The 22,948-nt window shown below is 51.1% G+C and overlaps 9 protein-coding genes across 9 annotated transcripts; 3 read left to right on the top strand and 6 right to left on the bottom strand.

The window, feature by feature from the left end:
- Window positions 1–1,052: 1,052 nt before the first annotated feature.
- On the bottom strand, window positions 1,053–1,277 carry COCSADRAFT_91403 (uncharacterized protein; the record flags this gene model as incomplete). Its single annotated transcript, XM_007702384.1, has 1 exon — window positions 1,053–1,277. A coding segment is annotated over one exon (225 nt), but the record flags the coding sequence as incomplete, so codon positions are not given.
- Window positions 1,278–1,877: 600 nt separating this feature from the next.
- COCSADRAFT_357889 (uncharacterized protein) lies at window positions 1,878–3,552 on the top strand (the record flags this gene model as incomplete). The annotated part of the gene is made up of 6 exons (XM_007702385.1): window positions 1,878–1,907; window positions 2,056–2,355; window positions 2,377–2,455; window positions 2,510–2,650; window positions 2,819–3,048; window positions 3,106–3,552. The coding sequence occupies 6 exons, from the start codon at window positions 1,878–1,880 to the stop codon at window positions 3,550–3,552; spliced, it is 1,227 nt and encodes a 408-aa protein (XP_007700575.1).
- Window positions 3,553–3,775: 223 nt separating this feature from the next.
- Window positions 3,776–4,651, top strand: COCSADRAFT_92111 (uncharacterized protein; the record flags this gene model as incomplete). The annotated part of the gene is made up of 2 exons (XM_007702386.1): window positions 3,776–3,886; window positions 4,052–4,651. Coding segments are annotated over 2 exons (711 nt in total), but the record flags the coding sequence as incomplete, so codon positions are not given.
- A 657-nt stretch (window positions 4,652–5,308) lies between these two features.
- Window positions 5,309–7,482, bottom strand: COCSADRAFT_357895 (uncharacterized protein). Its single transcript, XM_007702387.1, has one exon. It carries the CDS (start codon window positions 7,350–7,352, stop codon window positions 5,658–5,660), a length of 1,695 nt encoding a protein of 564 aa, XP_007700577.1. The 5' UTR covers window positions 7,353–7,482; the 3' UTR covers window positions 5,309–5,657.
- A 314-nt stretch (window positions 7,483–7,796) lies between these two features.
- Window positions 7,797–9,567, bottom strand: COCSADRAFT_37247 (uncharacterized protein). The gene has a single exon (XM_007702183.1). The coding sequence runs from the start codon at window positions 9,461–9,463 to the stop codon at window positions 8,297–8,299; it is 1,167 nt and encodes a 388-aa protein (XP_007700373.1). The 5' UTR covers window positions 9,464–9,567; the 3' UTR covers window positions 7,797–8,296.
- Window positions 9,568–9,934: 367 nt separating this feature from the next.
- Window positions 9,935–10,837, bottom strand: COCSADRAFT_51041 (uncharacterized protein; the record flags this gene model as incomplete). Its single annotated transcript, XM_007702308.1, has 1 exon — window positions 9,935–10,837. A coding segment is annotated over one exon (903 nt), but the record flags the coding sequence as incomplete, so codon positions are not given.
- A 1,269-nt stretch (window positions 10,838–12,106) lies between these two features.
- COCSADRAFT_71379 (uncharacterized protein) lies at window positions 12,107–12,891 on the top strand (the record flags this gene model as incomplete). Its single annotated transcript, XM_007702388.1, has 2 exons — window positions 12,107–12,142; window positions 12,259–12,891. Coding segments are annotated over 2 exons (669 nt in total), but the record flags the coding sequence as incomplete, so codon positions are not given.
- Window positions 12,892–16,881: 3,990 nt separating this feature from the next.
- Window positions 16,882–18,843, bottom strand: COCSADRAFT_181734 (uncharacterized protein). Its single transcript, XM_007702389.1, has 2 exons — window positions 18,446–18,843; window positions 16,882–18,374 (listed from the first exon to the last, which is right to left on the bottom strand). Exons 1-2 carry the CDS (start codon window positions 18,548–18,550, stop codon window positions 17,217–17,219), a joined length of 1,263 nt encoding a protein of 420 aa, XP_007700579.1. The 5' UTR covers window positions 18,551–18,843; the 3' UTR covers window positions 16,882–17,216.
- Window positions 18,844–19,069: 226 nt separating this feature from the next.
- Window positions 19,070–21,410, bottom strand: COCSADRAFT_37249 (uncharacterized protein). Its single transcript, XM_007702184.1, has 6 exons — window positions 21,145–21,410; window positions 20,873–21,092; window positions 20,597–20,825; window positions 19,669–20,545; window positions 19,312–19,567; window positions 19,070–19,263 (listed from the first exon to the last, which is right to left on the bottom strand). The coding sequence occupies exons 1-6, from the start codon at window positions 21,355–21,357 to the stop codon at window positions 19,253–19,255; spliced, it is 1,806 nt and encodes a 601-aa protein (XP_007700374.1). The 5' UTR covers window positions 21,358–21,410; the 3' UTR covers window positions 19,070–19,252.
- Between the last annotated feature and the right edge of the window lie 1,538 nt (window positions 21,411–22,948).

Raw genomic sequence — 22,948 nt, forward strand, 5'->3', positions numbered from 1 at the left:
AGATAGCGTACCTGCTGCTGAAGCTGCTCTACTGTACGTAGTGTTTCTGTCTGCGCTACTGCCTGCGTCTGCGCTGCTGTCTGTGGTGGAGACGGTGTTCTGGCTACTGTGAGCGACGATAGGACACGCTCTGGACAGAGAGGGACAAGGCCTGTCGCCTGAAAGCCTGCCTGAATGTTCTGCTGCGTGAAAACTATCGGCCGGATCCGTGTATAGGCTGTAAGGAAGTCTACCTTGTCAACGTGGTGGAGGCCTTGGCGGGCGAGCTTCTCCACCTCACGCCCGTACGCGCGCTTGAGTGGGGAGAAGCAGCTTATATCAAGTGGCTGTAGGAGGTGCGACGTATGAGGCGGCATACAGAGAGTAATAATCTTGTTCTCTGTACAGAACTGGTCAAACTCTGGCGTGGCGTGGCTACTATGGCCGTCTAGAATAAGTAGCCGATAGACTCCAGCTGTACGAGCAGCTGTATGCTGGTTGAAGTGCTTCACCCACTCTACGCCAAGCTGATCAGTCGTCCATCCGTTGTCTGATACTGCGACAGTCCAGTTTGATGGGAGGCCTTGATACCAGCTGCTCTGGTGGGCCTTACCAGATAGGATCACGAATGGTGGGAGAGACCAGCCAGACGTGTTAACGCACTCGATTACTGTCACCCACTCGCGATTACCTGGCTGTACGACGACTGCTCGACCAATTCTATCAGCGCTAGTCACGACTTTTGACGTTGCAGCGACGCCCATCGCGAACCCAGTCTCGTCAAAGTTATAGATATCCTGGTCTAAGACGCCGTACGACTGGCGCGTCTCTTCTACTAGTTTAAACCACGCTGTAATTGCGATTGGATCCTCGCAGGAGGCGCGCTGACTATTAAGCCTTCTACTCCACTTTGTCTGAAGCTCTGGCTGGTTCTGTATAAAGCGCGACACCCAGTTCTTGCCAATAGGTGCTGGAGGTGGATCTTGGCCGCGCGCAGCGAGTAGAGCGTCTGCCATTCGTCGTACGTCAATAATATAAGGCGGAAAACCGCGTCGGTCAAGGTCTAGGATCCACTGTACGAGAGACTGCTCTTCAATAGGCAGTAGCTTACGCCTAGTAGATGGAATCTCTGATCGTGGCTGAACACCCTGGAGACGTGTCTGAAGAGTTGATTTTGGCACGTCATACGCTGCTGCAAGTGCGCGTACTGATTGTTTTGGATTATTACGATAGGAGGCTATAGCAAGACTTAATCTGCCTTCACAAGAAGTCCGTATAGAACGTTGTTGTCGCGGCATGGTGGTGGTTGTACAGAGTGTCGCGTCAAGTCTGGTGGGGTGGCCAGCTTACTGGTGTGGCCAGCTTACTGGTGGGGCACGTTATTTCTACATTATTTTAAATATCAGCTTTGAGTAAGGTGTATTCCGAATTTGTCCGAGTTCTAGACTTAATTCTGTTTAATTAGCTTATAGCTTTAGTATACTTACGTGCATAGCGCATTAGTTGCTACTAAGTTAGATCAGGCCAAAGTATGGCGTTTAGTTCTTGAAACATCTATGAGATCACGTGCTAATCTATTTCTGGCGTTAGAGCGAGTTCTTTTGACTTCTAAGCCGCGTAATAGGAAGGATGGTGTCCGTTATACTGGCCTCAGTAGTAGTATTCACAACACCACGAACGTAGATATAGCTCAACTAAGGACATGTATTAACACGAACTAGCCATCCCGTTTGATGCACTAACAACTCGGATTCCCTATTAAAAGATGATGCTATCCCATACCATACTCGGTACTATCGCTGTAGAAGTGCAAGGGTACGATAGAACTAGAGTGAGAAATAAAAAGATGTCTCAATAGTCAAGCACTTGTTCATTTCTCTGCTCGAGACGCAGCAAAGATGACACGCGACTTCTATTTCGTGGCAGTGGTACGTATAGACCTTGCATTGGCTGATTGGTCTACAGGCATATCACTCCTCGCACCCAAGTCTAGATCGACCCCGCACAGCTACGCATCACACACCATCAGCACGATCGATAGCTTTGTGTTTTGAAATAGGCGAAACATTCAACTAGGACTATCCAGGCCTAAACTGGTCCCATTTCCACTCTCTAGCCAATCTGCTATCGCTTCGTAACGGCGACCAGGCCGAAGCCTCCTCGCTATCTAACGCCGTGCTCGACGAAGACTATAGTAACGATAAAAACGACAATGCGGGCGCATCTAGTGTGAACACTAGCTGCGCTCATCGAATAGCAGATTCTGGACATGGAAAGCTGAAACAGAAGTTTCTGGACTGTTTGGCGGAATTTGCCGCAAACAAAAAAGGCGGAACTGCAGTCGCTTGCTCTGCTATGAGGGAGAGCAAATACAGCGTGTCTATCTGAATCTCTCAGAATGAGGGGTTCTCAGAGGCTGACAAGCCTATATTTACTGTCCCAGAAAGGCTGTTGGAATCATGTTCGCGTGGCGAAGGTATGTTCACAGACTGACTTTTCATCGATAACTCATCTGTTGATATATGTTTAGATACAAATACAGATGTACGTCTGTGGGAAGAGTTGGTGTCATTCTATCAGAGTCGGATACAGAGCAGCTATTTACCCGATCTAAGAGCGGGCTTCGAAGCTTTCGAGACAGGATATAGGAAGACATATCTTGACACAACAGGTGACGGTTCAGACCTTGATTTATAATTGTCAATCCTGCGCGAATTTCTTTTCAACACAAATATCAATGACAGAAGCACTTTTGACCGACATTCAGAGCTTGTTATCGCAACGTACGACCTACGCCGGTCAAGTATTATATAGTAAATGCTTAACAACTCTCTACGAGCATCTTCTAGATCAAGAAAACTTTGGGTCAACATCTGTCTAATTGCACGGCTGAGAGTTATATTCGGAAAATTCAAGGAAACCGCCCTAAAGTTCCCGAGTTTCATGCATGTCACCATCGCCCTAGTGTCTCGACCTCCTGCACCCGCAAGTCTACCTCATCGCCTCATGAAGCTAATAGATACATTTAGAGTTCTTGGCCTCGATACAAAAATAGAGGCAGTTCAGGCCGTCATAGGTCAAAAGTGGACTCTAAGTCAACTTGAACGCAAGTTTATAGAGCGATAGAGACAGAAGCTGAACATCCATGCTGAGGTGCAATTACTGATGCACTTGAACACATCCAATACTTCTGGTCCTGGACTATTGCCTTACATTGGATGTAGTAAGTTGTGCTGCTTCATGTGTCATGCGTTTATCCAGTCATATGGACACTTTAATACACAGGGATGCCACGGTCGTCTTTTCAAGCCATGGACTATTCCAAACATGGAGCTGCTTCTCCCAGAACAGGTCAAGCGAATAAGTGAGGCTGTGATATCACTGCATAAAGAGATAGTGAAGAAGCTCGTCACTCCAGTGGGAGGCAAAGTTCGACTTGAACGAACTTCAGTATTTGGAGGCATCAGCTTAATCGGTACTCAGCATGACGAAGTTTCGGCGAGGCGAGCGCAGATTGATCATCTAATTGTGAAGGCGGAGCAGAATCGAGTTGCAGTGATGTTCAGAAGGTAGGAAAGTTCAAAATCATACTTTAATTTCCCTCAACCCTGATTCTTATAGGCGATCAGAGAGGTCAGGGACTCTTATCAACCGCTACCATTTCACACCGAACGAGAAATAGTACGAATTAGGATGCGACGTGTGTCATCGGCCAACGAAAAGAAGATGCAGCTACTGCAATAAAGGGCGCTTCTGCAGTGAATCATGCGAAGGCAAAGCTTCCGTGTATCACTTACTCACATGCTCAAAGCGCCAGCTCACCTCAGCGGACTATCTTTGGAGGTCGTTGGTTGGAGACACCATACCCGTGGACGGAGACGTCTTGCAAGATTTCGGCTTTAATAATGTCTTTGACGCCAGTGACCGATACAACCTCTTTGGGCTATACAACGGGATTCATCTCTTCGGTGACATCACATCGAGTGACTTACATGAATGGCGCGTCAAACGTGCCATGGCTGAGAAGATCAAAGAAATTTATTACAGGATACCCGAATCCCAGCGCGGTCAGTACTTCCCCTGGTGGCTCAAAAATCTACACCGTCTGCAGGGGCCTACAACCAAAGAAGAAGTAGAGGGAAGTCTGGCACAGACTTTCTTTGACAAAGCAAAACTGTACCTTGATCCTCGGGACCGCAATATGCACCCAAGTGAGCTGAAACCCGAGGCTAAACGGGATAGCTTCCTCTTGTTATCACACATCTTGTATCGCTTTACTCCAAACCCGAGTGCAATGCTGTACCACACCTTCGCCTTTGTAACCTGCCGCAACAGCGCCGAGGAAAGTCAGCTGGTAGACAAATACCTTCTCCTGCTTGTCCCCAGCGATGGCAGTTTCTTCTACACATTCCACAACGAGCGGCGCAGTCTCACGCACACAGCTTCGTTCGCTGCATTCTGGAAAGTCTACGAAGCCGGGACACTACTTCTACTCATAGACTCCCATGACCTCCAGAATTTGCGCACCCGTTTACCTCATCTCGAATCATTCCTCTCCGTCCCGCCGTCGGGTCCGCATCCATCCGTTTGGGCTCTTAAAACAATTCCTCGAGAACACGGATCTAACAACGCATCCGCCTATCCCGGCAATCATTTGCGACTACGGCTTTAGCAATTGTAACATATTAGAAGATATATGCACGCTTGTAGAGATTTATAGGCAGGTGTTGAAGATGGTGAATCCGATGGACTTGCATAGGGCGTGTTTAACCGGGAGACTATTTGAGTTTACTAGTGTATTTTTGGAGATGGAAGTTATTGTTGGGAAAGGGCGGAAGAGATGGTGCGGATGGAGATGTAGTGGATGCAGATGAATCACTACAACAGCGAATCGAGAGGCAGAGGGGATGGTGCGGGGTCATGTAATTTTCGTATTTCGGAGAAGTTCCTAACTATTATCGCTCGCTGCAAACGGGTCTGCATGCAAGATCCCGCAAATGATACCAGCTGGCCATGTAATGAGTGTAAATTGCTTTAGGTGTGATCAGCTCACTATCGTTAACATCCTGCGCTAACTAAAAAACAAAGTAATTTTTATAAGGGGAGTTATCTACACCTATAAAAGAAGATTGAAAATAAACCTTGTCTATAAATATAGTATAAAAATAGCGCATGAGTAGAAATATTGTCTTCTAAAGATGAAGTACCCTTGTTTTCTTGCGGCACAGGGGGATTTGCGTGACCCAGGGAGGGACATTAATACTTGTTTGGATCACGTGGGGGGCAAAGGAGAGAGAGAGTACAGAAGGAAAGAAAAAAGTTGAAATTTTCGATGATAAAAGGAAGAAGTAGATGGTAAAAACTCCTGTACGCCGCCTATATCCCGCATAACTCCCCTCTCCCCCTAAAACCCCAGAAATGACCGCCAGTCTCCCCCAGCTCTTAAATCTTCCTATACGGTTTTTTGGTAACAGTTCTCGAGTATATCACCTCCAAACTCTAGTCAAAAGATCCGACCCCCAACCCCCCAAATATGGCGTATACAAAGCATCGTCATCTCCTCAACAGTTCCCCTCGTCTCATACAGATATGAGAAAATCCGATGCAACTCGTTGAAAATTCCCAAGATACATGTCAGCATCACCATCACCAACACAAACACAGACTTCGACCGCAGTCTAAGAATCAAACACAGCACCATACGCCGCCCCGCCCCAAGCCTTAACCCCCTCAACAACCTCTCTCGTAACCTTTGGATTACTAACCACCATAACAGCTTCAATTTGTGCTTCCTTCATCAAATACGTAGTCTCGCCCGCGACATCCGGTCTGCCCTGTTTAGAATCGAAGATCCTCGGCTCAGGGTCCACATTGCGGATGATATCCTGGACGAATTGCCAGTGTGGCGCATCAGGTTGGTAGACGCACCACATGACTTTGATCGTACGACCTTGTTTCTTCATTTTGGCAATGGCGGGGCTGCGCAGGAGGGAGAGCATGGGACCGATGCCTGCGCCTGTGGCGACGAGCAGGAGAGAGTTGAAGAGCGGGGAAAAGGCAAGGAAGTTCATGGCGGCGGGCTTGCGGATCCAGATGTGCGACGGTGGGTTCTGTATCATGGCCTTTGTCCAGTCGCCGGCTTGGGAAATCACAATGTAGGCGGATTCGCCGTCGGGATTGGGGATAGTGGCGAAGGCGTGCCATTCCATTAGGGGACTCCGCGAGAAGCGCATGGTTGATGTGTAAGGCATGTGCTTAAAGGGAAATCCGAGTTTGACTTCCCGGCTCGAGACGATTTCGGTGGTGATGGGTACTCGGCGCATGCGTGTCCAGGGGAGGATGATGATAAAGGTCGTGGCGGCTAGGAGCCATACAGCGGGGTTGGCGTGCATGTGTGTATTGTCTGGGCTATTGCTGGACACGCCGGCGTGAATCCAAAGGACGATGAGCGCTGTCCAACCCCCAAAGCGGTGCGTGTGTTCGAAAGTGTTGTGGAATTTGACACGGAGCCGTGGGTGAGCCGTAATGCACACGAGAAAGATGGAAAACAGGAAGGAATAACAAGTGACAATGTCGACCCACATGGAAGCTGTTGCAGTTCCTGCGTCTGCGTTCCCAAGGAATAATACAGTGTTGCGATACACAAAGTACGTGTACCATAGGAGCGCTGAGATTGCACAGCCGATATGAAATCCGCCATAATGATGCAGGTCTGAAATCGTCCTCGCAAACCAAAAAGGTAGGTTTGAGGGCATCTTTGCTACAAAGGCAAAAGTCAAGTTAATAAGGTCTTCTTGGCGGACAAATACGGCAGCGAAGATGTTGGCGGCGGTAGCGATAAGAGGTGCGGCGAGAGAGAGGCGCTTGCATAAAACAGCGAATACTACGATGTTTATGATAAAGGTCAGCCCGATAAGTACGCGGTAGGCCGAGAGCCAGTGGAGGCTCAAAAATTTGATCCATTGCCGGTGTGACCATCTTGTGTTTGGCAATGGAACCGCGGAAGCACTGTGTGTACCCATAGAGCTGCCTGACTTGGTACCGGCGTTTTTCTCCTTCATTGAGGTACAGACCTGTGTCGATGTGGATTTGAGGCTCTCCTGCGATGAGTTGATAGAAGATGTTCGAGTATTGTCAAGGGTATCAAGTGTATCTGGATGCTGGTGCTTCTGGATAACGCCTTCACTCGAGTCAATATGCTCCCCCTCGGGAACATTCGGTGGAGGATGTTCAAGTGACTCTGTGGACGAATTGCGTGATTCAATATGTTGAGATCGGCAGGTTCCGGAAGAGTCAGAAGTTGTATGTAGACTAGGAGAGGTTAAGGGCGGTCTGCATCGGCAGCCATTGGATAGTTGAGGCGGTGTTGCCATCGGGACAGTGAAAGACTAAAAGAGCGGTAAGGAGATAGGGTCAAAGTGAAAGAGGACCTTTGGTTGTTGATGAAATGGTTGAACTGCTGTTCACCATCAATGATTTCACGAGGAGTTTATATCGTCATCGAGCCCTGTGTGCATATTCCTCTATTGGAGAGAGCACCAGTGTTGATGCTCTAAATTTGTTCATACACGATGTTCCTGCAGCCCGTAATCGGGTCTACTAAAGATGTCTCAGTGGCTTGGTCGTTCAGCTTATCAGTAATGACACGCGCTCAGCGTATGGTTAAGTCAGCACTACCATGAGCTTGATAGGGGATCGGGGGCTAAAGCTGGCGTATGTTCGGTCTGAGCGGTGAAGCTATAGGTGCGCGTTCTGCATTAATCTCACTTTTTTAGATGAGTTACTGAATGGGATACCACAGTGCAGCACCTTTGAAAGCTCTCTGTCGCAATTGGTAGATTGTTTGGATTTGTTGTTGTTGTTATTATGATGTCCCTAGGGCCAATAAACCAACCGAAATAGACTCTCGTGTCAGACGTATAGATAACATGCAATGCAGAGTATAGTAGGATTCATGTAGACTAGACAAGCATACTACCGCATTTATCGCTTTAGGCGAATGCGCTGGAGCACGGACACCATTGACCTCAGTGGCTGAGCAAATTTGGTGAGTGGTAAGTGAACGTCGGAGGCTGATGCGAAGACTTTAGATCTGGTATCTCAAACCCGAGCACAAGGTGGCGGCCATGAAATGACGGGGCTTGTCAAGTAAGGGCGGTGTGGCAAAACAGCCTCAGGGTCACCGCGCTGGCCTAGGCCCAAAGAGACTTTTGGTCTGTGCATGCAGTTGACATAGTCGACGTACAATGCATAGATAGAGAGTTGGATGTGAATGTAACCTTGAACGGAAATCAGACAGACAGAAAGTGCAGCAGCATCAGAGACCGTTGAGAAACGCCAGTAACTCTTGCACGACCTTCGCTGGCTGCTCTTGCTGCGGCCAGTGACCTGCGCCTTTGATGAAATGATTTCCTCGGAAGTCGGAACAAGAATCTGGATAGGACTCAATGGCCCCGGGTTGCTGATAATTCCCCCAGTCGTTTGCGCCTGAGATGAAGGTGCTAGGGCACTCAATTTTCTTGCCTACAAAAAGCTCTAGATCCTTCATACGATCTGGATCAGTGGTTATGCGGTAGTAGTTGAGGCCACCCTGGAAGCCTGTTCGCGACCATTCTTCCACGTAAACCGCAAGGTCCCGGTCGGGCATCCATGACTTGGTCGCCGACATGTCCTGGCCAGTCATCATGTTAGCAATAGTTTCGGGCATGGATAGGCGTATCGGCATAATGTAATAGAAGGGTAACTTTGCCAGCTCTTGGGCTGTCCAGCTCTCCAAGGGGTAAGGTTCATTCTGTTTCCAGTCGGCTGATTTGACATGAATGTATCCTCTTAGAAATTCATGCAAACCTTGGGCAGGGTTTGCCCAGTCTCGTGCTGCTACACTAGTACTGTTGTACCACTTGTAGTGCTTTCTTGGCTCAGCTAGGCTCGTCAGCTCAGCATGGATATCAAGTGGCGGTGCAGAGGCGTCCATTCGGCGCTCAGCTCGAGCTGTGTTGAACGGAAGGGGCTCAGGAGCCTTGAATGGATGGCTCATCATTACAACGCTCTTGAAAAAGTCCGGGCGCATCAAAGCGCACATGCTAGCAGTCACAGCTCCGAAGTCATGACCGACGATACACTTGACTTGGCGATAGCCCAAGGCGTTGACCAGGGTAACCACGTCGCGGACGACATTAGTCATAGCAAATTGCGACAAGTTGGTATTGATGAATGATGAATTGTCCCAGCCAGTTGTCCTTCCGTAGCCTCGCTGGTCGAATGCAACGACATGGTAGCCGGCGTCTGCTAAAGGCACCATTATCTTTCTCCAGGAGAAGGCGAGTTCGGGAAAACCGTGGCAGAGAACGATGAGAGGTTTATGTTGACTTGACGTGTAGCCAGCTTCGATTACGTGAAAAGTGAGTCCGTTGGATGGGCAGTGAACATAGTTTTCGGTGATGCCGTCTGACAGTGGCAGAGGCGGCAGCTGCGAAGCTGACATGTTGATAGCTTGTCACGTGGGAGTGAATCAAAAGTATGGATGAAGCGATAAACACTTGGTGCTTAGTGTAGCTGATTTTCATGTAAAGGAACGTGTGATTCGAGATGATAGTGTAGAGCTAAAAGTGAGTCTACGATGCGGGGAAGATTTGAGAGGGAGCTGCCAAGCTGCGTATTGCTAGTAGTGGCCCACTTGCGGTAGTAGTACGAGGCTGACGCATGCTAAATTTACATGCCTATCAATTCTCTCCTACAACAGGTACTAGTCTTACAAGGGTCAAAGATTACTTTTGATGCAACCATAGACTCGATCTATCTACACCTGGTTTCATCTGTCGTAGTTCCCAACTTGGTAAGGTCTAACCTTTTTAGGAAAGAGCTTGCCCTTCTATAGACTAAATAAATAACTTTCCGACCGCTGTTTACCCTTCTCCACCACAGCCTCGATGAATTCCCTTGGTCCTTGGTGGGCAACAAGCTCCGCACTCGTTTTGAGATAGTGCTCTACAAAGATATCCCAAAGTTTCTTGTCTTCATCGTCGGTGGCATTGGGGCGCGGGTAGTAGGGATCATTGAACCAGAAGCCCTCGGCAAGTTTCTTCATTACTTCCTTGCACCCCGCCTCGCCATCCGCGTGGTACTCAAAATGCTGGCACTGATTAAAGTCCAGTAGCCACATTGATGTCTGTTGGTTTCTGATATTGGTCACATGCAATCTCCCTGCTGTATGCTTTGTAGCTGCACGGACTTCCTGTTCGCTTGGATAACTACTACTAACAAGATGTCCGCCTACAAGAACAAATTCTATATCGTTTGCATCGATGCCGGCTTTCCAGTGGAGGAAAGCTAAAGTCTGTGCCATGGTAATAGTGTAGGATTCTGGACGTAACCAGAGTTGTTTCATCTCGTTAACGTGAAGTGGAAAGTTACGAAGCCGGATGTTTCCAGATTCCCTATGCGACGTGCAACTGCGACGACCTAAATAGAGTCTGACCAGGCAATCCTTATTCTCATGTCTCTCGAGAAATTCGGTTTTGATTGCTTCGGGGCATAATAAGTCCACGATGTCTTCGCGGAAGCAGAGAGGAACGGACAAGATGCGCTTCGAAATGAGACCGTAGTTTGGAATAGGTGGACTTCCTTTAGGAAAGCAAGGAGCCGTTACAAACCAGATTGTATTCCCGTGCGTGATCCATGCTTCAGGCCGAGGGACAGAGATCTTTACGGAGGTGAGAGGCGCCAGAGCGCTGTATACTGAGTAGTGAATCTGGTAGTCGGTAAAAAGCTCATCTACTTTGGAAGGAGAATTGGGTATTTTGATAACCCAATCGGTGTCGTTCAATGCAAGCACCGTTCCACACTGTCCCCTACCGACTTCGATGTGGTTGGCTCTGGCGGGAGGGGCGCTTAGAATGTTTCTGCACTAATTCAACATGTCTTGTAGTAGATTTACGAAGTACATAGTTGAGAATGCTCGTCACTCATGTGTGGAGACTTATAGTAGATGAGAAGTGGCTGCCTAACTGTTTTGCAGGAAAGAACACTGTATCCATAGATGAGACCATGGTTCACCAATCCAAGATACCTAAGGAACAACAAAAACTGGTGTTGCGTTACTGCCAACCAACAGACTTGATTTCAAGCCGGCTGATCGCAGCGTAGCGAAACAGTATCGTTTTGTCGAGTAACATCCAAGTATAGCGTTTTCTCCTCTAGTGCATTGCCTGAGGCCAACATAGCCTCTGATGTATGGGATTGTTTCGCAAACGGCAAACCCTTCAACGTTGGTATTTTGTTCGGTCCTTGCCTTTGCCTCTTTTTAAATTAAGAGGCTTCCCCAGTTCATGCGTTCAGGGCCTGAGGCAGCATAGCGGAGGGCTGACCCTTGTTCAGCCTTGTGGGCTAGCTGGATGAGTTGTGCTTACACACAACGTTTTGACAACATGGCGGTATCCTCGACACGACCCCTTCTACGCCCCTTGCCATGTTTCCAGTAGGCCACTAGTAAGGCTCTATCGTGGCCCAAGTGGGTCTCTGGCCTGGTGTTGCTGTGTCGATGGGCCGTTAGTGCAAATCAGGGACCGGCTGGCCCTGGGCCTGGCTAAGGACGTGACGTCTGTGGCTGGAGCAGACATCTAGATTGAGTGAGTCGGCGTCGTGTTGTGCGGTGGCCTGGGCTGCGCAATGTGATGAACAGGTGTATGAATGTTATTGCTCCGTGACGACACCCCGTCCAAGCTTCTGCCCTTGTCCTCGACGGCGTACCATAAGGCGATCCTCTTGCCTGTTTTGCTTTCATGGACGACTCCACTCGAACCAAATAGACGGCGTCTTCTTCCTACCCTCGCCAGTCCGCAATCCATCCATCTCACTCCTCGCCCTGCCGCTCGCCACGTCTGCGCTGTCCCTCCCTTGGTTTTCCTTTCTTTTTGTTTTACTGTAGGCTCGATGCAGTTGGCCTTGCACGCTCCTTGATCCAGTGCCACCGGGTTCCGTGTCTACTACGAGACGTGACATCATCTAAGCGGCCCCTGCTGCTGCACCTCAACTTCGGCCCCAGACCGAGACCACACCACGCCCATAGACGCCGAGATAATGCAGATCCACCCACGACTGCTGTAATTCCTAATTCAGCCCGCCCACCATGTTTGGCAAGCGACGAAGAGCAGCCTCGAGTCCGGTAGGTTGTGCCTTTTGTTCTGGCTGTGGATGCGCGCGCGCAGACGTCGTGTCGCGCAAACACGGCCATGTATATGGTGACGCGGTGCCTGCTAACACATGCTCTTCCCCGTGCAGGCCCAGCGAGCGCCTCCTCCCAGCGCCTCCGCCTCGCTCGCCGCCTCCAAAGCCTTCATCAAGAGCGCCGAATCCAATGGCGCCCTCTCGTCCGCCGCCGCCGCAGCAGCCCTGCGCACTCACTCGCCAACACCGACGTCCGTAGCAGACACCGTCACCAAGCGCATGGCACGACGCGGCTCGCTCTCATCCAACGGCAGCTACTCGAGAGAGCCGTCCGGTTCCCTGCATCGGCAGTCGAGTTCAGGGTCCATGACGGAGCGCTCGTTCCGCGCACCATCGCCGGGCAGGGGAAGTCCAGCTGAAACCAATGCGCCGCCTGTCCCACCTGTGCCTGAAAACATACAGCACCACGGCGGTGGCATGCGTCGCCGCGCATCGAGTGTCGAGCCCCTCTATCGCGGAGCATCGCCAGGCCCTAGAGGCGGAGGCAGAGGTGTGAGCTTAGACAGGGGCGCTAGTACTCCTCGACGAGCACCCCAACGTCCCGCCAACCCTCTTACCAATGTGTCAGAGGAAGAAGACACCGCCCGGTCTATAAACTTCTCCCGCCCTATGTCCCCTGGCGCAGTAGGAACTAAGCCGAGCCCACCACAAACCACCGCTTCATCTGGATGGTTTGGCGGGCCCGTTGTCAACCAAGATGCCCTTCAACGCATGGCATCAACCTCACGACCAAAGACATCCAGCGGTGTCTCTAGCCACCATGTCCAAAATGCTCAGAGATCCGTACAGAATGCAGCTGAGCGCCCAGTCAGCTCACATCGCATCTCGCATGGTGTCGAAGGCTCTCGGCTGTCGAGCGGCAGTATGCGTGTGAAGCCATCCGGAACAGCTGTACAAAAGCAAACATATCCGTCGAGACAGGCCCCACGACCCGTTGATCCGAAGTCGCCAGATGCCGTCTATGACCCATCGTCCCGCACCTTTATTCACAAGCAGGACGCCATGGCCCGCCATAGGGAGATACACGAAATGCCCGAGCCCGAGCCCCAACCTGGACCACAGCCTGCAGAGACTTTTCATTCTGCTCCTATACCAGAAAACCAAATGGGTCGTGAATTACCCAGCCCTATCCGTCACTACGTTCGACAAGAACCACCACCGCCTCAGCGAAGAGAGGAACCGCGGGCGGCTGTTCAACAGCACTCTGATGACTTTAATGATGCCGATATGCAGCCTCCCGAGCAGGCAAACACTAGTCGCAGACTTGAAGATTCCGGTTATGGCACGATTGTCGGGTACGATGACGACGCGGCTTCGTCCACAGTCGCCCAGAACCAGGACAACCCCTACCCCCGGCTATCCACCCCGGAAAACTCTAGGCCCGCAAGTACCTATGATAGTCATGACCGCGAACGCGCCGGGCGTAATGAAAACTCGCCGTTAAGCCCACCGCGCACCGCTCATTTCGCGCCCTTAGCTACCGAACTTACTGGAATGAAGCACGAACCGCTGCCCCGATCAGTATCCCCTGCAAAATCCGCACTAAAAGCGTCGCCCTCAGTCTCGCGTCGTGGCGAGTCTCCGCTTCGCTCCAACGGACTTTTACACACCAGGGGTGCTTCAAGTGAAGCATCGGACACTGCCTCGGAAGAAGGAGGAAGGCGCAAGAAGAAGAACGTTCGTGTCAGCTTTGAGGAAGACGTGGTGGCTCCTAGTACCTCTGCCCCAGCTCATCCTGAGCCGCCTAGTTACGGAGGCCTCGGAGCATCTAGGTGGAGTCCAATAGCTGAAAAGGACGACGAGTTTGAAGACTTTAAGAAGCCGCGACCTGCTCTGCCTCTTTTTGGTAGTATCCGAGATAAGGAGCGACGTCACAGGGAGGAAGTGCCTGAAAAGGTAACTGAAACCGTCTCAGCAAGTCCTGTCGGGGATCAATCTCGGGTTTCAAGCGACATTGTGCTTGGCAACATCGTCTTCAATGACTATGCTCGAAAGCAGAGAGGGTCATCTGATCCTCTTCCACCTGAAGTTACTTCTGTCGAAGGCAGTGGTTACGTGTCAGACTCTAGCGATTACTCGGACAAGCACGGGGTCATAGAGCACAAGGAAATGTCTCAGCAACCACCAGCTCCGGAGCCAAAGTCTCTGTCTATTCCGCATGAGGAAGCACCATCAACAACGATTACAGCAACAGAACAGAACGCCCATGTTCCTGGTATTGCATTCCAGCCTGCAACCCCCAGTCCGTTTGAGAAGCCTGAACCAAATTTCCCAAGCATAATCATTCCTGGAGGATGGGACGAAGATGCTACTGGCGCTAGGAGTCAAACCCCCAAACCAGCTATATCTACATCAGCGTCCTCCACGAACACTACGGAGCCGACAGGTCAGGTGCCACAATCCAACTCACACGAAGAAGACACCACAGACGATGAGAGCAGTATATATAGCGACGCTTACGAGGATTTGTCTGACGGAGGTGGATTTGCTAGTATCGATGCTCTTATGGATAAGCCGAGCAACCCTTTGTCATCTGGACTGATGCACTCAAAGTATGCGGATCAAGATGCAACGGAAGGTCCTGCCTCGAAGTCTGAGCAACAGACTTCTGCAGAGGATAGTGACGACTCACAGGCAACTCCAACACAGGACTGGACCCCTGCTCAGCTGCATTGGAGCGGTTTGAATGCCTCTTTCAAACAAGCAGATAAGGCTGAGACGTCTGCCGAGCAAATGCCACCTCCTCAGAAGGCTATTGATCGGCCCACGCAACGTTCAACTTCGCAGGACCGCCCGGTATCAGTAGCTTCACCGTCACCATCGACCAAGCCTCTAAAGTCGGCCTTGAAAAAGAGTCCAGCCCCGGAAACAACTCGACCAGCCGAACCCCAAAACAGGACGACGCAGGCTCCTGTGCCTAGGGAAAGTCGTTCAGAGGTGCACATGAGAAGAACCATGCGTGGTGGCTCAAATATAAATGCGCCAGCTGAACCCCGAATGGGATCCACAATGCGTTCGACCATGAGGGAAGGACCAGAAATCCCTCATAGGGCACAGCCGCAGATGCGACAGAGTATGCGGTCAGAGGATACACCACCAAAGGCCAACATCAGCCTAGCGGCATCTCGCCACAGCATGACACCGGTGGAAACCAAGCCCCGAGGCGCACTACAAAAGAAAAATATCCCATCCCCAGCTACTTCCAAGGCAAGGCCACAGAGTATGCCCGCTGTGAGGCCAATGCCCGCACCAGTGGCTACGTATGATAGCGACTCTGATGCTTCTGTTAGCAGCTTCCAGCGAACTAGAAGCCGAGGATCCCGTCAACAGGGTGGACGGTACACAATGCGTGGCTCCATGAGGCAAAACCCTACACCGTCCCTGCGCGCCAGTGCACCAGCTCCAAAACAGGTTCGCGCCATCTCACCACCAGAGTCTCCATCGCCTGCTATGCGAAGGTCCATGCGGTCCTCTTCACCAACCCCTGACCCAGTCAAGCCATCGAGGTTCAGCATCCGATCATTGTCACCAATGGGAAGGTTCCGCAAGGGACCTGATGTCCGTCCGACCTCGCCTATACAGGAAAAGCCGATGCCTTCGTTCACCAAGCAGCCCAAGCCTGCCAAACAAACGCCTCAGCCAGCCAAAGCGCCCAAAGCGGTCAAGGTGCCATTCAAAAGCCGCTTCGCTGATTCGAGTGATGAGGATGAAGATGACCGGCCCAGGCTATTTCAAAGTCGATTTGAAGATTCGGACGACGAGCCGATGGATTACGAGTTGCCTCCTGGCTTGACTCCAGTCCGGGGTATTCCAAGAAAGCCTGGTGAAGAAGACGGGGACTCTACGGATCTTGAAGAAGAGGTGGATGAGGAAATGCCTGAGGACGTTTCCAAGCCTGTTCCGCAAACGAATGGAACCAACGGCACTGTTAATGGGCAGGGTGCAGCGCTAGCCACTGGCTCGCTCCGCGATAGCAAACATGCCACTTTACCCACATTTGGGTCCGGCAAGAATAAGAAGAAGCGTGGTTTCTTTGGCCTAGGAAAAAAGAAGACGCCTCAGCCCGAGCCTGTCCCTGCTCAACCTGAGTCAGTGCAACCCGTCTCTACACACGGTGACATTCCCATGCCCCCTACGCAACGCAACCGCGACAAGGGCGCCCCCATGACCCCGATTGACGAGGATAAGGAGTTCGCTGAGCCAGCACCTACCTCTCATAAGCGGTCACCCAAGCTCCAACGACGATCAACCCCGGACTGGCCTCTGCCTCCTCCACCAACCATTGGAACTGATGATCGGCCAGTGAGCTCAGACGGTGTCGCGTCTCGTAGACCACGTTTCGCCACGCGACAGCCCAGTGCTGTGTCTAATGTCTCTGCGCCTGTGGTCGATGCACAGGGCCATTCCGTCGCGTATGGTCGAAGTGGGAAGAAGAAGAAGTTTCAGGGTCTGAGACGTGTTTTTGGACTCAATGATTGAGGTGAAGTGTTGGGCACTTTACTCCGCGCGTTCAAGGCACGGGTCTTCCTCTCCTTTTTTTCTTTTTCTTATCATATCATGTGCTATCTATGAACTGCAAACGTGTTTGCTTATTTATCTTCGATTCTCTTGTCTTCTTTTTTGTTTTTCTCAAGTTATTATTTTCTGCGTTCTTTGAAAGCAGACTTATGAGGGAAGGGAGGTATTGGACTTTTCTTTTCCTGCTTCTTCTCTTTTTCTTGGGGTACAATGGGAACAATGATACCAGGTTTCTTTTTTCTCTCATTATATCCCTACGGTAGCGTGTATTGCTGTTGTTTTCGAGGATGAAAGTGAATGAAGGAGAGTGACTGACTCGGGGGGGGGAAGATGAGAAATGTAGGATAATTTGTAATGCACATGACAGGGCAAAGAACACAATGTCTAGTAACACTACTCTTACTTAAGCTCTCACACTTATTTCGCCTTGAATTTTCGTTTCGCAAAATTCATCTAGATTCGAAGCGGCTTCTGACCTTATCAACACATACACCTCAATATTTCGGCTTAAACATCAACGTCCCCATCTGCGCCCCGATATCCGCCTCAACCCCCCACAACCTATACAACCACCTCATAATCACCCCAAAGCTCTCGGGCTCCCCCATATGCTTCACCCCACTCACAAACCTCGCCTCCTTGGGCTCCCCCCTCTGCAACGCAAGATAATAATCATCAATGGGGAAAATCTCATCCTCCGTCCCATTCACAAGCAGCAACCTCGCACACTCCTTTTTATCCAGCGTGCCATCCTTCAGCAGCGAGAACTTGGCGCTAGCCTCCTCTTTGAACCGGGCGACGTCGGTCCCGAACCCGAATTTGTGCGCGAGTGTGTCGGCGAGATCGAAGGGGTACTCGAGGTGATTCACTTTGTCGAGCCAGGCGGGGGAGAACATGTGGTGGCATCCGCCACCCAGCGCTACGACGCCCGCGAGCCGCGCAGCGTGCGTGTGCGCGACGCGGATGGCGTAGTATCCCCCCGTGCTAAACGCCCAGATAGCAGTCTTGGTGGCGTCGAGGACGGGCTGCTGGGCTACCCAGTCGAAAAGCGAGGAGTAGAGTCGGTCTGGGGAGGTGGGATCGGAAGGGTCGGCAGGACAATCGCCTGTGCCTGGGATTTCTAGGACGAGCGTGGCGATGCCGTTGCGGCGGAAGCCTTCCATCCAGACGGCGAGTTCGGTGCGGTAGCCGTCTAGGCCGGTGAAGATGATGAGGAGGGGGATGGGGGAGGAAGGGGAGGCGGTGGTGGGGAGGAGGTGGTAGACGGGGATGTGCTGGCCGTCGGATTCATTGCGGTGCGTGTGCGGGATGAGGATTTCGTGGACGGGATGTTCGCGCATGGAGAGACCTTTGAGACAGACTTCTTTTCCTTTGGCCCAGGCTTCGCGTTGGACGGGGCTGCGTGGGGCAGGGAAGCGGGCGATGCGGTAGACGGCGCTGGAGCGGAGGTAGTACTCTGAAGCCTTTTCTATCTCGCCGTTTGCTTCGGCTGCGCGGGCCATGGAGGCGAGGTTTTCAGCTTGAGGGAAGAATGTGCGGGCGTAGGCGTCCCAGTCGTAGGGCTCGCGCATGTTGTTCTTGACCATTTCGGCGACAATGGGCTCGAAGTCGGAGGCGGTGCCGAACATGAAGGGGTATACGCCCATCTCGGCCTATGTTGAGGTCAGTCTTGGATAATCGAGTGTTGCAGATGATTGTTGAAGAGATGTTTTGCGATACCTACCGGCTTCTTCCACTTCGTCTCCCATAGCTGTTCAAACGACTCGTGGTGTTTGGCTGGTATGTCCATTTTATCCTCGATGAAGAACTTGCCTCCTGGTGCCGCCATTTTCAGTCTAGATAGCTATCCTCTTTCTATACTTTTGCTGGATTTTCTTTGTATTTTACTAAGAGTTACTCGTAGGAAGCACTCTCATGCAACTCGTATCTCCACTCAGTCATACAATATAAAATGTCCTAGGGCCTTGAAATTCAATGGTAGGGGTAAACTTATCATAAAAAAAGAAGGAAAAGCAGCACCAGCACCACTTCTTTATACCCGATTACCTCTTCTGGCATTGCGAATTCCTTCTTACCTGGTACTCCACGGGGTTTGCCGATGCAGTGAGTGTCGTGTGTCGTTCGGCCCATGGAGGCGCGGGCCGCCCCTCTTTCGGGCGGTTGGAGATTTTAGTTCGCGGGCGGGGAGCCGACTATCGGCTGAAAGCATCCATCTAGGACCCTTGAAAACTGGTATGACAGACGCAAAATTACTACAATCACCTTTCGGAATATGTACGGAAGCAAATTCCTCTCGATATAGTTAGTTCTCGATGACAAAGTCAGCATCATCGGATAACAGGTAGGCTGCGGCAAACAGCCGGGCGTAATAGCCCATTCGCTATAGTTTCAAAGACAGTCACAATTGAAGAAGTATATCATATGTCTTTGTTGTATTTCATTCATGTTCTCATACCCAATCGTGTAGGCTTAGATTGCCCCTGTCGTTGTCATTTTCTTACCCACTCCATGCGCCGAAATGCTGTGCAAATTATTTGTGTGCTGCACACTGTTAGTATAATAATTAACCTTGCACAATGCTCTACGTACGAATTCCCTCAACTGGCTTGCCGGTGCCATCGGCAACCTCGGCTGCCGTCTTCTTGTCCTCAACAATGTCCTTCATGAATGGGAAGGTAAGCACCTCCTTGATGGAGTAATGGTCTGTCAAGAACATGACCAGACGGTCGATACCCATACCCCATCCACCGGTGGGTGGTAGACCGTACTCGAGCGCCTGGCAGAAGGTCTCATCGATAAGCTGTGCTTCGTCGTCGCCTGCCGCCTTCTGGTTTGCTTGCTCGGCCTGGAAATTTGTTAGTATTTGCGAACCTCGAAGCGTCTCCTGGGCGATATTTGGCAAATCTTTTGTTTGCACAATCCGAAAGAAAAATACCATCAACTTACAAAACGTTGGCGCTGGACTTCTGACATGTTCAACTCGGTGTAGGCGTTCGCGATCTCCTTCTTGCAGACAAAGGCTTCGAAACGCTCACAAAGACCGGGGATTTCTCGGTGAGTCTTGGCAAGGGGTGACATGACTTCAGGGTGACCAACGATGAAAGTCGGGTTCACGGCAGTCTCTTCGATGAACTCGCCAACCAACTTATCGATCATTCTTGAGTTGGTACGGGGTTCCGAGCATTCAACGTTGACCTTCTTGAGTACCTTCTTAAGGAACTCATTTGTCTCAGCAGTGTGGAGTTCAGTGGCCGGTGGGAACTTTTCACCAGTAGCCTCCTCAAGAGCAGGAATCATGTTGACTCGCCTCCATGGCCTTGCCCAGTTGACATTGTAGACTTCGCCACTTTGGGTGTGATACACGGTTTCGTAGCTGCCAGTGACCTCCTTGACCATCTCGCTGACCAACTCCTCGGTCATGTCCATGAGGTCGTGGTAGTCGGCGTATGCCATATAGAATTCACAGGTGGTGAACTCGGGGTTGTGAGTGAGATCGATACCCTCGTTCCTAAACTGACGACCAATTTCATATACTCTCTCAAGACCTCCAACAACCAACTCCTTGAGGTACAATTCGGGTGCAATGCGCATGTACAGCTCCATGTCGAGTTCGTTGTGGTATGTCTTGAAGGGCCGCGCTGTTGCGCCTCCGGCAATCTTGTTCATCATCGGTGTCTGCACTTCCAAGAAGTCGCGCTCATCGAGATATCTGCGGACGGCCTTGACAATCTTGGTGCGTGCAATGAAGGTGTTGCGCGTCGAGTCGTTCATGATAAGATCGAGGTACCGGTTGCGGTGGCGTTGTTCCTGGTCCTTGTAGCCACTGTCATAAGGTCAGTACCTGTCTTTTTTTCAGGCCATGAGTGATTCTTACAAGTGCTCTGTTGGCAACATCCTAAGACAGGGTGTGAGGAGGATGACTTCGCGCGCAAAGATACTCAGTTCACCCTCGCCACCCTTCTTGGGACTTGTTCGGCCAGGGATTCCAATAACACCGATAATGTCTCCACGCTGAATGTTCTCGTGCTGCTTCTCAAAGGGCACATCAGCCTTGGACTCTTGCAATTGGCACATGACCTGGATAGTAACACCCTCTGCCTTGCCTGTAAACAGTTAGATGTGTACGCAGTTTCTTGTCTCATAAACATACAAACGTAGAAGTGGAGCGCGCTGGAAGCCGATCGCTTGGTCATGACACGGAGACCCATGCGAATCTCCTTTTCGGGCTCTGTCTCGCCCTTCTTGAGATGTGAGTAGTCGCGTACATAGTCGGCGATCCTGTAGTTGGTGTGGAACTTGTGTGGGTAAGGATTGGGGTCCTGGGAGGCTGTGAGGGCGGCAATCTTCTTAGATCGAATCTCAAAGTATTGCTGGGATGTATTAGCAGCACGTCGCATAGAAATTCCAGGTTGGGGATCGAACGTTTGGGTTCAATTCCTCAATGTCATCCTTCTTCTCCTTCTTGGGCCGGGCTGGTAGAGATGCTTCCTTCTCCTTCTTCTTCTCGTCCTTTTCGCGCTGCTTCTGGCGACGCTTGAGTTCACTCTTGGAAATTTTCTCGCCAGTGACGGGGTCAGTATGCAGATCCTTGGTCTCGGCAGCAGGAGGCTGGGTTGCAGGTTGTTCGTCAGCCATTGTTGCAATTGTTCGTAAGGGACGTCTTGCTCGTGTGGGCGGCGCGTCAAGATATATGCCCCGCCAAACTTTTTGACTCACCCCGCCATTGACTCCAGCGACGGGAACAAAGTTTTTCCATCCGGCCCAAGGCGGCATCAAACAACCATGCAGCTTCAACCATGGATAGACTTTGCGGGATTACTCACATGTCTAGTACCTTAACTCTTCCCACTTATAATACCCTCGCTAGGTCTAACCTGCATAATACCAAAGTCATAAAACATCACAGTCAATGCAACACGTGCAAGTTACCAAGGCAATGACAGATTGGCATGCGAGGCTCGGTATGTAATAGTGCGTGGGAAATGATCAAATCTGTTTCAACGAAAGGCGACTGTCATTGAAAAAAAAAGTAAAGGAGGCCGTCTTTGGGCAATGCATTGCGCAAGACATACAGGAAGGGCCGCAATCTGTCAGAGACAGTGCCCAAGAACCACTTGGACCCCGAGGTAAAGTTGCTGGCAGATTCAACCGACCCTTGAAAAGTATCCATGATCTCCGAGATCCATGTTCGCTACCGTCGCACCCAAGGGCAAACCCCGCATAGGCATCAGGGAGAATACGAAGACAGGTAGCATGGGGCGTGTGGTGCGCAAGACAAGGCCTTGGCGGCGGTATGGCGACTGGGGACCGACCATTCCTGGACCCTGTAAATCATTTAGCAGCCCCGGCAAAGACCTCGTGGCCTCGTCAGCTTGAAAAGCATGTGCATTTGGGCGTCAACCCTATTGGGACTCTGACCCGAGGTGCTATGTTATCAGAGCGGGGCATGGCACTTGATGTCCTCATAGTTCTTTTGAAGCCCAACGACACATTTGCATGTTGTTACCACGGCAATCTGGGGTGGGCGACAAGCGTCTGGGAGAGAATCGATATGTTTGGGTGTTAGTTTGCAACGGTTACTGAGACAATGCCGTTTTTAGGTTGTGGCTAGACCGATAGCCGCTGTGAGTGCGGCTAGGGCTGGTGCGATGGCTCTGAGACGTGACAGGCGTCAGATGGAAGCAGTGGGGGTAGCACAGCCAGGAGTCCCAAAAGCACCGTCTTGCGGGCCGTGCTTGACATGTCAAACCGTCGCAGGAATCAAGTGCGCCGTTTACTCAGCAGGATATGGTTGCTTGTTGGTGAGGCACTCAAGTGAGGCGCACCGGCTGGGTTCGGTGGCTGCATGCGGACCAAAATTGAGTGGATATGCGGCGATCAGCAGACGGTCGAGGCTAAGGCAGGTACGGCGATGGAAATGCGCGACGAGGGCGTTCCTGCGTTTGCTCGTTGGAGCTACAGGCGAGTGGAGACGACATGACCGCGGCCGCAGATGCGGTCGCCCGTGAAGTATTCTCGGGTGCCTGGGGGATTGTTTTTTTTGTCGTGACGCATGGCTGTTGATGGTAGAGTATGGTGTCATGATGTTTGTTCTAGATGCCATCGTCATGTGCTTTATCTATGAGCGTCATAGCCGCGCTTTGGCGCGTTTAGTGTCGATGGCCCTGTGAATGCATCTAGCACGTGGGCTATTGAACAGCATGCGGGCCGCCAGTCTTGAACCAAT

This window comes from Bipolaris sorokiniana (genome assembly GCF_000338995.1).
Source record: "Bipolaris sorokiniana ND90Pr unplaced genomic scaffold COCSAscaffold_8, whole genome shotgun sequence".
NCBI classification, from domain to species: domain Eukaryota; kingdom Fungi; phylum Ascomycota; class Dothideomycetes; order Pleosporales; family Pleosporaceae; genus Bipolaris; species Bipolaris sorokiniana.